Source organism: Diachasmimorpha longicaudata, chromosome 4, assembly GCF_034640455.1.
Source record: "Diachasmimorpha longicaudata isolate KC_UGA_2023 chromosome 4, iyDiaLong2, whole genome shotgun sequence".
NCBI classification, from domain to species: Eukaryota; Metazoa; Arthropoda; class Insecta; order Hymenoptera; family Braconidae; genus Diachasmimorpha; species Diachasmimorpha longicaudata.
In genome coordinates this window covers 8,698,974-8,716,786 of record NC_087228.1, presented here as the reverse complement: position 1 = coordinate 8,716,786, position 17,813 = coordinate 8,698,974, and the positions used below count along the sequence as shown (strand labels likewise).

At 36.3% G+C, this 17,813-nt stretch overlaps 1 protein-coding gene across 34 annotated transcripts in view; it reads right to left on the bottom strand.

The window, feature by feature from the left end:
* Nucleotides 1–17,813, bottom strand: part of LOC135161682 (microtubule-actin cross-linking factor 1) — a 140,841-nt gene that overhangs the window by 76,606 nt on the left and 46,422 nt on the right. For 6 of the 34 annotated variants that reach the window (XM_064119467.1, XM_064119492.1, XM_064119476.1 and 3 more), the window contains exons 1-2: nt 13,717–14,487; nt 2,075–2,816 (exon numbers count right to left, since the gene is read on the bottom strand). The exons of 9 other annotated variants lie outside the window; for them this stretch is intronic. In XM_064119467.1, coding sequence (XP_063975537.1) covers nt 2,075–2,195 — 121 coding nt within the window. In that variant the 5' untranslated portion in view covers nt 2,196–2,816; nt 13,717–14,487. Of the gene's footprint in view, nt 1–2,074; nt 2,817–13,716; nt 14,519–17,813 lie in introns of those variants that run through there. 19 more of the 34 variants (XM_064119479.1, XM_064119480.1, XM_064119468.1 and 16 more) reach the window with 12 other exon arrangements.

The following is a 17,813-nucleotide window of genomic DNA, read 5'->3' as shown; positions in this document are numbered from 1 at the left end:
ATTGAAAGTAATACCATAATTGGTTTAATGACAAGTTTATTGGATTCCACGGATGTCATTAACTTTATTTTATTAAATTAAATAGCCCTGAATATTTTTCACTTATCAAATCTCGTAAGTAACCAATTAACTGTGTCATGAACAGGATTTTTGATAAAATTCTAAGCTTAAAGTCAAGGTTTTTTTTTGGTGAAGACAAAAAATGGTTTCTTATTATTGAAAAATATTCTGATTTTCAATAATAGCATTTTTTATATTTCCAAATATTTTCTAATGATTTAAAATGGGAATCCAGGTTAGAACTTTGAAGAATGTGATGTGGAACACTAAAAATTTATATAAAAAAATCCTTAATTCTATACTAAAATTACAGTATTAATGAAATACACGACAAGACCATTGTAAAGTTCACACTGATGCCATGCAAATTCGCTCGTTAAATTTAAACTAAATAATAAAGTTGAAAAAATCTGTAAATTTAAATTGAATCAACACTGGCATGAAGTCCCCAGCGATTGTAATCATGGGTGCATTTCTATCCCAGGCGACAGTTCGATCACTACTTGGTATTGGATAATTAGCAATCGAGTCTAATCGAGAGATATGTGTCACGTAATGTTTCTAATTGATCAATTTCGTTTCACCAATTGTACAATCACTAAAAGGGGAAAATGAGTTACGTCATCGCGAAAGAAAATTCTCCCCTATTCTCACGACATTTCCAGTTCCGTTGACAATTTATTTAATTAATTTGTAATTTTAAACTCTACGAGTGCCTATGGTACAGCACAGTTGAAATAATTATATCATTGGATACCGATACAATAACGGAATTGTTCCAGTAAACCGAGAGCATTCAAGAAGGAACAAAACACTGGAGACAATGAAGCTAAGTGCTCTCATTATTACGAGAGGTACCGGACTCAAGGCTACCAACTCGTGGGCTCGGTTAACTTATTCTCGATGCCAAGGAAAATGGATAAAAAGGTTTGTCTTACACGAACCTTAATAGCCCTTTTAAAGCAGGAAATTACGTGACACACACCCGTTTCATTTTTTTTTACATTTCTCTTTCTGTCTTTTCTCAGCACTGTTGGAAAAATTTGACTGAAATTTCTGGTTAAATTCTTGGAAATGTTACATTTTAAATGCGATAGTAAAATTGCACTTTCAACTGACACTTTCAGGAATTTTCTAATTAAATTTTTGCATAAAAATTCCGTAGCTGGATAATAAATTTACGTTTGCTACCATGAAGTATGTCAGTGATAATTTACAATTTGGAAATAAACACAAACTAAGAATTTCAATGCAATAATTACTGATTTCGTAGAAATCAAGAAACTCCATGTGAATATGTTCCTGATGTCACGATTAATTAAAAGTTCAACTAAATGAGGTAATCAATATGTCAGGTTGGATTGAAAATTTAAATGAGACGAAGAAACTTCGTCTCAGTACAATTCGAAAATTTATCACTTTACTATTGCAATTTAATTGAATGTAACTTCCTGGTAAATGACCACTAAACTGACCATGAAATTTCAATTTTTTCCAACAGTCACCGAGTAACTCCTCCGACAATTAACACTGACACAGCCAAATCCCCGCCTTCTGTGGGGCTTTCTCTTTCAGCAATGCCACACCATCGTTAAAAATGTAAATTGGGCGGATAAGTTAGGAGTCAATCGCTTCAAACGACATGCCAGAACGAATCTCAAAACAACAAAAAAGTAAAAAAAAACTAGACACTAATGCAAAAGCAAAATCCCTTTCAAAAAACGTAAAAAAAATCACTAAAACGAAAATTCAAACGAGCTAAAAACTAGGAGAAACTATGGGAATTGATAGTTTGCAGGAGATTAAAGTTTCAGATAAAACAAAAAAATTGCGAATGATATTCACAAAAATTCATCTGTCTCCACAATTCCTTAATTTCTCCATTCGAGCAAATTGCCGTCAGCATCCGCCTGAACCTTACCATGTGCCTCAATAAACTTGGCCCAGCATCCCCAATAAGCGAGTGAACTGGACCTCCCATCTTCCTCGTAATCCCCAATTGTTCCATTCTGACCTTTAAATTTGGTGAGTGACTCCTCATAACCATGTTGAGTTCTCTGTTCACGTTGGTGTTCAGCTACAGTATCAGCTGGATCAAAGCCCAGGCGTTCCTTGTAGTAAGCCTGAGTTGACATCTTGATAGCAGCCGTATATCAATAATTATCACTTTCACGAATTTATCCAAACACGTTTATCAATTGTCACTTTTGCATAACTCACACGATAATACCCGGAAGAGGTATTAACTCAAAAATAAATTGTTCGTTCGTATCGATACTTTCGTTATTCAATTTCTAGAATAGTATTTGAATTAAATTCTCAACTATTTTTTTTATTCCACTCAAATTTCCCTATCAAATGTCCCTTTCGTTTCTCGTTAAATATCGTTATAACTATGATATACACATTGGTTAGAATTATTAAGGGATATCCTTCTGGTTAGTACAGCTGTTATAAAATAGATATGGCTACACAGGGAATTGCATCCGTCGTTCCACCGTTATTCATATTATTCTCTTTAATTTTGTTATTAAATCCCCAGTCTGTGTGTACGATTATGGCACACTTGAATTCTAAATTGGTTCTATGTCTCTGGTTTTCTCAATATGCTGATTACGCTGTCCACCATCGTATCATCATTGTCATTATCATAATCATAATCATCTCGATCTTATTTTCTTACAGTCGGCTCACGTGCTCGATGAGACCTCCATGTTTATCCTTTCACATTGGCAGTAAATATAGCTCGATAAACACTGGATTAAGAGAAAGAAAAAAAGTCAAGAGTATGTGGGGTTTTTTAAGGTCTCTATTGCCATGTGAATTCCCCGGGATTATTAACGTAATTAAGAGAATATTGAGAGGTTTTTTAATTCGAAACACTGAAGCGGATAATTGAGGATTTTAGGTAAAAATTACTTCCATAAACTGGTGAGCATTTTGGCATTGCAGGTGATTTGAGTAAAATATGAGGAAAAAATGGCAATATAACAATTGAATGTAATCAGTGGATTTAGACTTCAAGGGTATATTTACTTGAACTTTCCTCATTCACTCGAAGTAGATTAGGATTTTTTTTTCAAAATGATGAACACATTAATTGTAATTTTTAATGACTTGCTAATATTTTTCACTGAATTCCCGAGTGATTTTTATCTTAAAGACCATTTCAACGTGAATTCCGAGCACACGAAGCCCCTAGTTAATTAATTGTTATCGCTAGACCCAATATTATTGTGCACCCATCGAGAAAATCGCAAATAAAACTTGGAAAAACGTGGGAAATATAATCATAAGGTGGGTAACTTCCGAAAAAAAATAAATCCAGAAAGAAAAAATTAGAAAATAAGCCGACAAAAAATTGTTACCTCACAATTACAAAAGCAACGTAATTTCACAGAATGTTCAGCAATTTAATTTCCAATTTCATCGATATTTTATTCATCATCACCCAGAGCCCTCCCAATAAACGAATAAAAATGGCACACTGATCCAAATAAAAAAAAATATAGAGAACCGTACACGGAAAGAGGAAGCGAGATAAGCACTCACGATCACGGCAGTTCTCTGACTGACTAACTGGGTGATGGGCATGAAACCGAGTGGGGAAAAGTAACTGCCGGTATGGCGCGTGGACACAGGACTGGAGAGACACGAGTGAATTCGAGAGTTCGCGCGCACCAGAGTACAGGACGAGACCGGAACTCAAGGAGAGTACGATCACTATCCCCGCATATGGTAATCGGCAAAGTGGAGTGTGTGGGTGCTGTTACTACCCCACCATCACCCCCCCCCCCTCCTCCCCCACCCTACTTTTATCCCCACCCTAGTCGACAACCCCTGAGACCCACAATCACCATCACACGCACAACTGAAACCAATGGCCAATCATCAGTCATCATCCACGGAGTCAGATAAATATTACGGTGAATGGTTTTCTTTTGGTATTGAGATTGCGGAAATTGGGTAATTTTTGTGGAGTGGTGGCGCCGCAAGGGATACGATTAAAGTGTTGAGAGAAAAGTGGGGATGAGTAGCATTCGGAGAACTTGAGTCATTGGATAAATGAGGGATTTGAAGTATTTAGGTTGATAAAAATGAGAGTGTTGAATTCCCATGTGATGTGATCACATGAGATGCGGTAAAATATGACGAGATTAATTTCTCTGGGAAATGTATTGAGAACTTATATCGATATTGACATGACAAGCGGCACCCAGAACTCGACAGAATAAGCCTCTGGCTCATGAGTGTGTGGGAACTTTGAGACTTTTCAGGAATTATACATGAAGAATTCAGTAAAATTTCACTGTTTAATCTGTGTCAGGGGATGAGAAAATAGTTGAGAATGCGGAAAGTTCCGACCTGGTATAACATTAATCAGGGACTTTCCTACTAAATTAATACAGAACTAGTGAAGAGGAAATCCTTCAGACGAATCAACGTTTCTAAATCACGAACGCTGTTTCCTCTCGATCGAAAAGAGTTTAAAGTAAATAAATAACGTCCTCTCCTTATCTTGGACTATTCCTGTCATTTCGGGGCCCTCATGTCACATCAAAACAACTAATATAAAAAATCCTATAAATAATAGAATAATATCACTAAGAATTCTCGTATTTTTTCGTAATCCGAAGTAAACTTCAAGGAGAATCACCGTATCCCGTTTCAACCCAATGAAATACTCCACATAAATTATTTTTCGTAAGGAAACATCCGTTATCCCCACGAACTTGACACTAATTTATCAACAATCGCCCATTGTCTATCCAATGTCAACTAATTGATTTCCCGACATAATTACACGGAAGTCTAGGGAATGGCTCCTTCAAGCGCATAAAAGGACTCGTTAAAATGAACAAAAAAAAAAAAATTTCGTAATTTTTCGTAACACGTGGGTGTGTGTGATGGACTAACCCAATGCTCCCCTCACACGTGTTTACGTATACGTAACAATGTAATCGACGAAGCGGGACCACCTTCTATGATCTACACCAGCGCCTATATATATTTTTTTACTCCTTGTTTTCCTTTGTTGTCAGGGTCAAATTGATTTCAACCTTCTCCCCGTCTCATCTCTTGAGGAAATGAAGGATGTGACGAGGATGCGCGGGGTCTGGTCCAAGGCCCCCCCCAAAGACTGACGGGTATACCATATAGCCGCGTGTGATTATCGAAAGAGGAATTTGAAACGAGGTGTACCTAACGGTACTTGTCAAAGGCTAAGGCGATTTTGGCCTTTCGGACAACAAGCAATAACCTGCTCATATTCACTCCCCCTGTTCACCCCCCCCCCTCCCTTGCGCTACCTCCCTACTCCAAATACGATACACGTACTGGGACTTTAAATCTATTGAAACAGTTTTTTTTTTTTTTTTTTTTTTTTTTTTTTTTTTTTTTTGGAGAAAATAAAACGAATTGTAAAGAATTTTTATGTCAATGGTGTTCGAGAACATTTTTCTATGAATGAATCATCGATTGTTCATTCATGTCATATGTGATTATTTCACTGGTTGTGAAGAATTGAAATTTTGTGAACAGTTTATGTAGCATTTATTCCCAGAAATGATGAAATATACACTCCTTGAATTATTAATCAAATCATGAATATTCGATATCAAAGTCCGGGGTATTTTTGGTCAATGGAAAATTTGGTAACATATTGACCTAGATTTTTTTGCTTTCTACTAATCCTCGTAGAATTATTCAATCAAAAATTGATTTTCGTAAAGAACTTGTTAATTAGATTGGTGGAGGTAATTTTTCTAGGGTCCTCTTCTGTAAATTCCTGTTTAGTATATCAACAAGGTCTTCAACAAAACTTTGATGTCGACCTTCACTTTTGGGAGGTATTCCGAAAATTAAAAAATTAATCGAGGCAACCTGGTGAAACCCTGCGCTACGAAATTGAAAAATAACATTAAACATTCATCGGCTGCTGATCACTATGAAACATATTTATTTATTACCAGAATAAATAAGAAAAAACCAATTATCTGTCCCCTGATGAATAATTATTTCTCAATGAGAAAATTAATATTCAATGATTTATTGACTTCAAGAACGTCTCCCAACCGTTTCTCGAGCGTTTGAGTCGTCCAAAATCATTTCAAAACAGAAATATCAATTTTGTAAATGAAATTATTCAAAAAAGAAAACTAATGAAGAAAGACTGTCTTCGAGGAGGAAAAAAACCAAATTAATAATTGTCTGGCGTCTACAATCGAATAAACGTTTACTTGCAAAACAAAAATAAACAATTGCAAGGTACTCCACCTATAAACTGAAACAACAACAAATCCAACAACAAATGAATTCTCTATGATCAATGATACAAAGCAAACAAACAATTTTCATGATCAATGATACAAAGAAAAATGACATCAACACTCTCTCCCAATTGTCAGAAAAAAATAAAAATAAAAACATGAGAGTACTCGCGGTTACGTGCATCAGGATGAAGACACCGACAAGCCGACACTGACTCTCAAGATTCTATGTATAGATACATGGAAAGAAAGGCAGACATATGTCTGGATCTCTCTAGTGGCAGTGAAACGAAGAAGAGTGAGAAGAGACACTGCATTTTCCGGCTCGATAAAATTAGATTGCAAATGGAGGAAAATAGAGAAGATGATGGGCTCACTGCGACATTAACACGAGGCCACGACCCCACAACTACAACTTCTCCCCTTTAATAAGTTCACAAAAAATTACAAATGACCTGTGGATGAGATTCTCACGTGATGACGTCAAACGATAAATTATGATTTGTCATTCTTGTGTTGACTTGTTTTTTTCTTTTTTCGTTATTCCATCACCGGTCTATTATTCTCTGAATGGAAGAAAATGTACCGGAATGAACTCTCAAACTCTCCGGGTAATGCATAATAATGCAATTACCGTAGATAAGGTACATGAGAAATGATTGCTGGGTTTCTCCAGCTCTGACAAACTCGATTACCGTACTTCACTCTATCGTGTAATGGATGGTGAAGGATTGTAGGATTATTTCATATCATAGGTGTGTATCATATTATCAAGAGCAACGAAAAAGACAAAAATAAACTAGAATAAATTACCTAAAATTCGAATAAATTAAATAAATTCTGCTAAATCAACTTTTCAAATTCCAATTAATGAATCATAAGCCTTCACTTTATTTATTCATTCACCGGAATAAATAAAAGAGAATAAAATCTAGGCCGACAGATTATTCAATTTTATATTGATAGAATTATTCGATTGGTCTATTGAGATAACCTCGCGCCTTCACCTCCATCAATTTCTTAAATATTAATTCGAAAATTGTCGATAATTGATACATTGATAGGTCATAATCGATTGCAAATGCGAAAAAACGATATCCAGTAAAATTCACCGGCAATTTACATAGACAGCTGACGACACACAGCTGCCTATGTGCTCCCACGTGTACACACGCCTTAAACTCCAACATTTGTCTCTTCTTCTTATTCACATTCTACCTCGACTTGGCTTCCTTTTACCTCCGTTGGATGTACACGTGTGGGCGAGGGCAATGGCTATTTTCTACGAACCTTTAAATATGCGAATTGACTGTAGCAGAAAGTCAGTAGCTTCGAAAACTGATATTTCACCTTCTCCACTGTTATAATACAACTCCAAGCTAACTTTTTTACATTTTCAATGTTTGTATGTTTATGACTTTAGTTATTCCATCAAAATTCATAACAAACTGCGAAAAAAAATCCCTCTCTCCTCTTGAATAAAAAAATTATGACAAATTTTTTACAAGAATTAATTAATTATCAATTTCTAAACATAAAACCTCTCAACCCTGTGCATAGTAACATTGGTGGATGTTTAAAAAAAAGAACAAGGAAGAATTGAGAATAGGTGGGATAAGAAGAAGGCATAAAGGTAGTTGGCAACGACCGGACTGCATTCTTGCGCCGTGAGCAGCATAACGGACCCCACCAACATCACCACTGAGGAATAAAAAATCCCTCGTGGTCCAAGGAGATCCTCATCAAATCCCCAACACACTATCATCCCAATTTTAGGAATAACCTCCGAATAACAAGACAATCCCCAAGAAATTTGAAAAATATCAAAAACACAAGAGAAATCTTTTCATCCCTTCAAACTAATTTTTTTTTTGCGAGGAAAATTCAAAGAGTGAATGTTTTGATTTCACCTCTCTCTGTGTCCAGACACACATGTCCCCTGACCTGCCTCAAACGCCGGCTGCTGCACCAACATTGGAATGTCCAACGTGCCTAGACCCTGGAGCTATTTCCAACGACTCAAAGCCCCTCCCCCACCACCACAGCCATCTGAATCACTCGAAAAGTTAAAGAACAAATAAAATCCACTAACAGCCCAATCGAATATTTATGGAGTTCAATGCTCGTCCTTGAACTTTGAATAAAGAAGAGTAAAAAAATTTCAGTGCAAAGTTAGTGCATTTGCTAAACAATTTTAAACTAGATATCTTAACATCTTGCGTGAAATTACGATTATAAAATTGTAAACTAGCTCAACAACACGATCGTTCCATTCACAATTCACTGCATATTACAAAGGTACTTGGAAATAAATTATCCAGGAGCGTTGATGAAATGAATAATTGACGTGTCATTTAAAATAGCATGGTTTGAGGTAATAAGAAAAGCAGTTCACCGAGCATTTTGACGAGTCGAATCGATCCTTAAATGGCAAGGTGATGTTGTACGTGTTTTTAAAGGTACGTGGGAGACTCCCTGGTGTCTTCGAGCTGTACTTGGTGTAAAGGACATACCAGTGGTAGTTATCACGTGACGAAGGGGGAAAAATCAAGTTTGCAATGACGACAAAACGAGCCGCTCATTCGTGAGAGAATGAGAAAAAAAAAATGTAAAATGTATCTTTCGAATTCATCTGTTCGTGGTGAAGGTATACCATTGGTGAATACGATAGGGTAATTGTCCTGTAGTTGAGTATCATACGCCTTGGCCAGACAAGTTCGCCCACGGATTTGCTGAACATTTTTTTGTATTTGACGAACTCATTCTCATCGATAAATCAATACCACTAATGTCATTTCATTTCAAGTGAAACTAGTAGTGCCAACAATTTATTTGAATTATTACACTATTTTTTTAATTTACTGAGAAAATTAAAAGTTCCAAAATAATTAGTTTTTTAATTACATATTGGAAAAAAATTTGATCTTAAAATTTTGACCAAATCCTGGACTAATTTGAACTGGCCAATGCGAGTCAATAAAATATTACCGATATCGACTAGAATTTCAGTTGAAATCATTCACACAGCACTTAAAAATTATCAACGTTATCAATCAACTGGTGAAATTTCACTTGACAAAGTTCATAAAGAACCATTCAATGGACAAAAATACTTTCGTAATAGAATTGCAGATAAACCTATTGATCGATATGGCATTGGATGCTCGATCGAGCATTAAATAATCGTAATCTTCACTCGCGATTAGAGACGATCGATGACGCGTAACCAACGAGCACACAGGGCGAAACAATTGTCAGTGTTATCAGGTGTAGAAATCACCTTCATCCTTCACACCAGACAATCGGAGAGAGTAGTTTGATACGATTTGAAAGGACAAAAATAACGATTTTGTAAAACTGTTGCGAAGTGAATATACTCAATCTGTGGGTGGTACCCTGCCCAGAATATTTGGTTAAACACCTACGGGAAATGAAAGCCATTCGCCGAAATCGAACATTTTAAACGAACGAATTGATGTTTTAATAAATAACAGGTAACTTTTTTTTTCATCGTATTATGTCAAATGAACGTGACGATAATTTCTTTTAGAAGATAGAGTAAGCCAAGGACAAATGGATCATCTTAAATCATTAAAATATTCTGGACAAATGTAGCCATCGGAAAAAATGGGATGGCATTTCGCGGTTTGAGAAAAAAATATCGTTAAAATGGAAAGAAAAAAAATTTTTTGAATTTCACTCTGCCAGCCTTGAACTATCTCAAACTGAAAATTGCATTGGAATTGATTTCTCGGAAATTGATTTCTCCTCGGCTTCTCGGTAATCATAAATACTCGTATGGTATTTCATTGATTTTTCGTCAAAACCCACACACCAAATCTAGTTCTGTCCAAAGTCTGTATAAGTAAACCAAAAAATAGTGCTAAAGAGCCCACTCAGTAAATCGTTATTCACCAAATTGAGAAACTACCGTAACTAATTCTCGTTTTATTACTCTTGTGAAATGTTAAAAAATGAATTTGAAATAATAACGTAACATTTGTGACGCTCAAGACAACCCCAAAACTTTAAACATCATGAACGACCTGACATGTTAAAGATGATGATATATGGCAACAGTTGATTTACATTTTTCATCAACTGGTTACGTCTCCCACTCTCGAATACCACTATTTCCTTACTTTTTCATTTCTTACGTTGACTCATACATTGCGAAAGTTATCCAGAAATGGAGTGGTTGTGTATCGTTGTACACCTATTTTAGTTCAACTCTTTATTGCTGAAGTGAGAGTGAGGAGCCTATGTAACGGGTAGCAATAGGTAGTTCAGTGTCGATAACACTGGTAAACACGTGTCGCAGGGACATACGTGACAAATCACAAGGGACTAGCATCGTGTTCGATACTAGAGTCATTGAAAAAAAAAATGCTACGAAAAAACAAACTGTTGACGAGTTTAATTTATTAAATGTCTACTTGTCATGAGCCTCTGATACTAATGATGTTCAAAACAAGAAAATATTATTTTTAGTCGAACGAAAAAGCGTATAAAATTTCTGCTTTCACTATAAATTCACTGAAACTACCAAATTATCGAGTAATCAATTACAAACTTTCTAAGTACACCACTCCTTCCGAAAAATAATCACAATGACATTGATTATTCATGAAATTTATCTCCTTCAATTTAATTAACAAATTTGAAAATGAAAAACCTCTGGAAACTGTAGACTCCACTCACACACTCAACTCAATCCCTTTTTGATCCCATAAATTCTCTAAATTCATTTCTAAATATATTCTGGAATAATTGTAAATTCATGAAATTCAAACGAAGACCCCATTGTCTCGAATGAAGTCATCAGAGCGTTGATGATTCTTCCCTGAAGCTTCACAAATGACTGTGAAGATGAGCAAAAATCTCAGGGAGTCATCCATCAAGAGCCAGAGACGCGTATCGACAGATACAAATCGACAAGGACATTTTACCGTTTTCCAACGTGACGTATCAATCGTACCCCACCTCAGTACACACTCCACGAACATTCACAATTGTGCTTTGTATGAAATGATATACAACGTAATGTGAAAATCGTGTGTGTACGGTGAATGCTTTTTATTGGTGGCAAAGTGGTCATGGAAGCTATGTTAAACCAGCTCTAACCCTTTCAACGGATTGGACTAGATATAGATCTGATAATTTCCAATCGTTTAATTTTTTCACTACAATAAACAAGGCATTGCCCCCCCCCCTCGCCCCATTCCAGCCGAGAATGGTTAATTTTTTATTTATCAATCATTCATAATAGTTAATTAATGAGATCGTTTATAGTAATTAGAGATTTTAAATGTCTGGAAATTTTTTTTTTAAGTTTCTAATAATCCGGAATGTTCTGTTAAGGGTAAAACTAATTGAAATTAACTATCTCCATTTCTGCGTACACCATAGTGCTGACATATTTACCCTGACGCATGGAAATTCAGGGAAATGTCTATTTGGGATTTCCCAGTCAGTGATTAATCACTCGACGACGTGTGTCGACTAGTGAAAGTGGAAAATAGTGAAAGACTTATTGTCAACATAATTAAATCGTCTGTAGGTTTATTTCCCTTCAACACTCGGTCATTGGCCAAATATTTCTGCAAACGGGAGAAAAAGACAGCTAGTGTGATACAATTATAGGAAAATTCTCCGTGGCATATCTCAAAATCAATCGAACAAATCATAAGAATTGAGAGGGTAATAGCCACTCGATATCGAAGGAAGATGTGCCAATTATTAAACTCAATGACTGAAATCATCACTGGTGGATCAACGTTAATGAATAAAAATTGTAAAATGCGATTCGGTGAAAGAGAAAAGCCCTTGACATATCGGCGATGAAGCGTGAACAGGAAAAAAAAATGTCTGAGACATTGACAATTTTGTATCATTACCTCACTCCTACCGCATCCGGATAGAATCGATTATGCGCAATCCCTGTGATATTCGAGATGAAGAAACATTTCTCAATTCAAGAATTTTATTGTTAATTCATAAATAAACATTTTTTTTTGTTCGTTTTCTTTGGTTCACGAGAAAGTCCTTGTAATTTCAACGAAAATTTTTCAAGTTTCTGGGAGTAAAAAGATCAGTGAATTGAAACAGTACACGATAATGATTAAGTCCCACTCAACCTTGAACTACATTTTTATTTGCAGTTTTATTCCCATCAAATAAGTAATGCCTCAAATATTGGCAAATTTTTTTCGGATACAAAAATTACTTTATCATTGAGCAATGAAATAATGATGATGAATAAATGAAAATGTGCTTTACATCCATCCGGAAGTAAATGCTTACCATTTATCGTCATAAACCCACCTCATTGAATAACTAATGAGACCTTGACAAATTCCGACTAATTTGTCCTTTAAACAATGCCCAAACATTTTCCATAAGCGTAAAAAAATAACCCAACAGCAAACCTCAAGGGTAAAATCCGCGAATACCGTAAGATGATAAATTCTCCATGTCAAGGACAAGATGGAGGATCCTGTTGTCAGAACATATAGCTGAAGTTGCTCTCACAACCGCCACGTGTCAAATGTGCGAATTAATACACTAAATACTGTCGGTGGTACAGTTAAACAACATTCTATCCTACAGTGAGTATCCGGTTGAGGGAGATGAATTTTCATCTTAATTGGCCGGCGATGAAGACACAACAAAATTTTGAGATACGAGAGGATAGAGGGAAAAAAAAAAATTTCAAAATTCAACGGATGAATAAAGAAGAAAATACTTAACGACTTTGAGGGAGTGGTGTCCCCCTCGGGCATACCAGGAGGCTGAAGAGGAGCGAATGAGCCGAAATAGAGACACACAAATCAAAAATAAATACCGGCGTTGTGCCATGAGATACAAATGGATACAGCGGAGTAATACAATTAATTCAAGCTCTCATTTCCTGTCTTGAAAAAAAAAGGAACATTTTCTTCCTCATGTCGTTGATAGAAATCCAGTTATCCACCAAATGTGTAAAAAATATCGATCAATTCGAGGAAATAAATATTTGAATTGTCATCAAAGATTTGTTAAATGTCGGTAAATTTTTTTTCAATAAAATGACAGATTGAAAATTAAAAACTCGAGTATATAAATTCCATAATTTCCGTACAATTGTTACTCTCGGAATTATATGAATAAATAAGGACTCAATCAACGGTATACGCTCCTACTTAACAAACATTTCAAGTTATCGCTGCCATTTAGATTCATCCAATTCTCCATCAAACATGAAAACCCGTCCCAATTCCCAAAAAATCCTTGAAAGTCTCCCCCAAGCCCAAATAAAACCCAAAAAATCCACCTTCATTGGGAACGCACATGGCAATAGCTTCCTCCCCACCTCTAAACCTCAATGGCCCGGAGCTCCCCCTTATACCTGAGTCATCCCGTAACCCTCCGACACTCGTCCCACAGGTGCATGTCAAGGTCGGTAGCATCCAAATCAACTGTCTCAACCACCAACACATAACCCCGTAGATATCGTCAGCTTTGACTCCTGGTGGAGCAGCTGATGGCCTCTCTGAGCCACAATCACCCTCACCCCCTTATCCCAATCATTCGGATAAAACAAAAATATCGAAGGTCGTGTCTATGAGTCACACGGTCTGTGTAAACTGTCAGACACGCCTCCCTTTCCCCTTTTTTTCCATGAACAATCTACCCACCCCCACACACGAACCAGCTGTTCTCCACCTTCACCGTGATAACTCATAAACTATGAATTAAAGTAAATGAATTCACAATTTAATTCCCAGTATTTTGAGGAGCACATTTTAATCATTAAAATTACTGTTAATTCCGAGGTTAAAACGTTAGTTTATACATTTCTTTTTTTTTTTTGTTTTTGTTTCGTCATGCAATTCATCTCACGCTTGATTGTCCTCCTCGACAAAAACAATTGTTGATTAAATGTTACAAAATATAACGACGGGGACGAGATATCGCGCATATGGCTGGATGTGAACGCGCGCGATGTCGTTGAGGGCCAGTGTAGACGACGTCGCCCCGCCGTAGACTGGGAGTACTGGGACTGCTTGGACAACTGCCGCCCACCCAGCCGGCTCCACTCGACGCGCCAACTTCTCCCCACTGTGTATTTGTGTGAATCGGAGAGAGACTTTGGAATACCGATGCCGCGTGGTAAGTGAGTGCGAGGATCTATAGTACTCCAATGAGAGTTAGAGAGAGATATATGAATGGGGATGGTGGAGTACGGTATACAGCTTTAGACACGAGAATACCGAGGTGAGCCGAATGCGCCCGGTTCGCCGTTTACTTGTATACTTCATTCGGCTCCCGCTGACGATACCGCGCGTTGTCATCGCAACGATGAGGAGATCCCTTCCAATTTTATGGGAATTTTTCAGATTGGAATTTTACGACATTTGTACATGTTTCTGAGATGCTGAAGATGGATAAAGAAATTTTGAAATGCAGGGGGAGGATAGATTGTTGAGGAAAAAATTTAATTTTATGAAGAATTGATTGGTAACCTCCAGGACAATGGAATTTTTCGAGACTTGAAGATTAGAATTTTTTGATTCGTTTACATTTGTTTAAAATCCAGCCAATTTTTTTTCGGTAATAACTCAACTGTTTGGAGAATAATAAACGAATGCTTCTAGTTCAGAAAATACTAATTACGAGAATATTATTTTCTTGGAGTAGAAAAGGAAAAAAATGGTGATTAACACAGCTGGGGTACTCCTTTATCAAATAAAACTTTAACTCTAACATCGCTGGTGAACGTGTTTTGTCTGGGGGGCATTATTGCTCCAGGGAAAATATTAAATTAACAGGTAAAACGAGTCACGAGGAATGCGCCAGGGTGATGTTAAAATACACGAGTCAAATCCCCCTGTTCACCATTGCCCACGTGAATTTTTATTATTCCACCTGGTTGCAACGCTTCAAAAATAGATTTTACTTTCGAATAAATCACAATTTCCAACGTTATTTGTTCATTCCACCATTGATGATTTTCTAACGACTCACTTCGCTTTTTTCTTCAGTTGAACTAAGAGGAATTGTTAATAATGATTGAATAGTCGATGAAAAAGTTTAATTAATGGACTAATGACGTGTATGTGAAGGAGTGTGAGGCAAAAAAAACAATATGGCGGTTGGATTGTGACTCCTCATAGTTACGTATCCACATCCGCTGGAAGAAAGGCTAGATTATGAAATCATGTGCCGAAGGATAATGAAAATCAAACGTTTTAGCTCTACAGTCTTTGTTTTCTCGCTCGACATCTTTTGGTGGCGAGAATCGTAAAAGCATAAAATGTCTCAAAGGGATATATTTCGTGGACGTCGTCTTCCCAGAAATCCCATTCAAATTCAGCACGACACTTCAGACGTTAAAAGAGGAGAAAATAGAGAGGACTACAGTGAACACCGGAACTAAAATAAGCGAGAGAACAAAAAAAAATGAGGATAAAAAAACTACCCAATATCACAATCATAATTGCTAGACCAGAGAAAATTGTACACATTCAGAAAACTCATAATAGAGTAGAGACACGAAATTCGTGCGGCTTGAAATCAAGAAGATAATAAACGATAAATTGATTGGCGACAATTTCAATTAAAAGTTTCACGATTTTATAAATTTTTATAGACGAATTGAGAACTTCCGGAATAAAAGTCGAGGTGTTCATCACAGAAAAATTGCCAAAAAATAAGTTATTATACGTTAAATGTATCCACCTCTCCGCTATTAATATTATAATGATATAAATGGCTTCCATGAATGAGGGGATGTCAAGCAAGCAACACGAGAAAAACATTTTAATGGACTCGAAAATGTTCCACCGAGTTTCATCGGAGATAAGAGGTTGATGGGAAAAACATTGAAAGGATTTAAAGAAACTAACAGGAAATGATCGTCCCAAGTGTGGGATTAAGTCAATCAGTTCGATGCATTAATACGTAATTACCTGGAAAATGACATGCAAATTCGCCTTTGAAAGATACGAATATTTTGAATTTATCAAAGTGCCTGACAATCCCATTTTTTCTCATCAATTTCACATTTATTTGACATTAAATTGTCGTGAGGAATATGACATTGACATCCACTGAAAATTGCAAACTAACACCCTTCATGTAATGTCCAAACAAGAATAAAGTTTTTAAGACAAATACTCGAAAAAAATAAAAGCAAAAATTATTTCACCCTCTAATGATTCTCTATGAAAAATAAGTTTTCAACCCTTTCGTAAAATTTGCTACAGACTACGATATTTTTACTTTAATTGACTTTAATTGAAAAATTAGAGAAAATTCAAACGTAGAAAAGCATTTCACTGGAATAAGGAGTAGTCAGAGGACTTGGATATCTTTAACTCACCCCTAACAATCCAATATATCCTGAAGTATCATTAACGTCTGTACAATCATAACACTGAGAAGCAAAATGCATGAAAACTGAATGATTAAAAAGACCCAGGGATAAAGTGGCATCTTCGGGATCACGATTGAGAGTCAATTAAAATGCAGGAGAAGAGGACTGGGGGGGGGAGGTATTTGCACGTCAACGAGAGGCAACTCCAGTACTCGAGGCGCCACTCGACTTCCAAGAACAACCCGACAGTTGGATATATTTAAGGATTCAAGATTAATCGTCGCAATCGAAGCAAATTCCTCCTGTATTTTTTTTAAATTCTCTCGTCATTTTATTTCATTTTTTTTTTAATGGACAACAAACATATGCTGTACACTCGACACTTATATCAACGATCGCTGGAGGGTTAACGGACCTTTTATATCGGTCCAAGTGTTGCCACGCATCAATTTCTTATGCCAAGTGCCTTTCTAATGTCACTTTGCCAACACAGACGACCAACGCACCAATTATCATGCCTCCAAGTTTGACATATGGATTTACTGGTGAAGATAGGAGTCATTTATGAACAATGACAACTACCATTTTATCAATAAAAAACATTTTATTGGAATATATTCGCTAAAACGTCGACGAAATTTGTCATCTAAAAATTATCAAGATAAACCTCCATTATTTCCTTAGAAAATTAATTACTATCCCCGGTCGTGCATACAAACTATCCAGGTCGATGACCAGTTGCATTTTTATTATCTATTTGGAGTAAAAGTTAGGTGTGTTTGCGGATATCTCTTGTCCAACATCAACGGAAGCCAACATTATCAACGATTCTACCAGAACACGACACACATTGAGCCACAGAAATTGTAATTGTCATTCGCCTGTAAAATTCTAAGCCAAATGAACTGAAACATCCTCAGAATTCCGAAAAGTTGATCAAACTACCCCAAATAGTCAAAAATTTGTTCTTCGATTTATGAACACAAATTACGATTTTCAAAAGACTATCGAGACTTGAGACTTACGAGAGAAGTTTGGATTATCCTTTCTATGAAAGCACAAATACATAAATTACCTTGTCACTTGAAATATGTGCTAAATTCATACGTAAGACTGATTCCTAATTG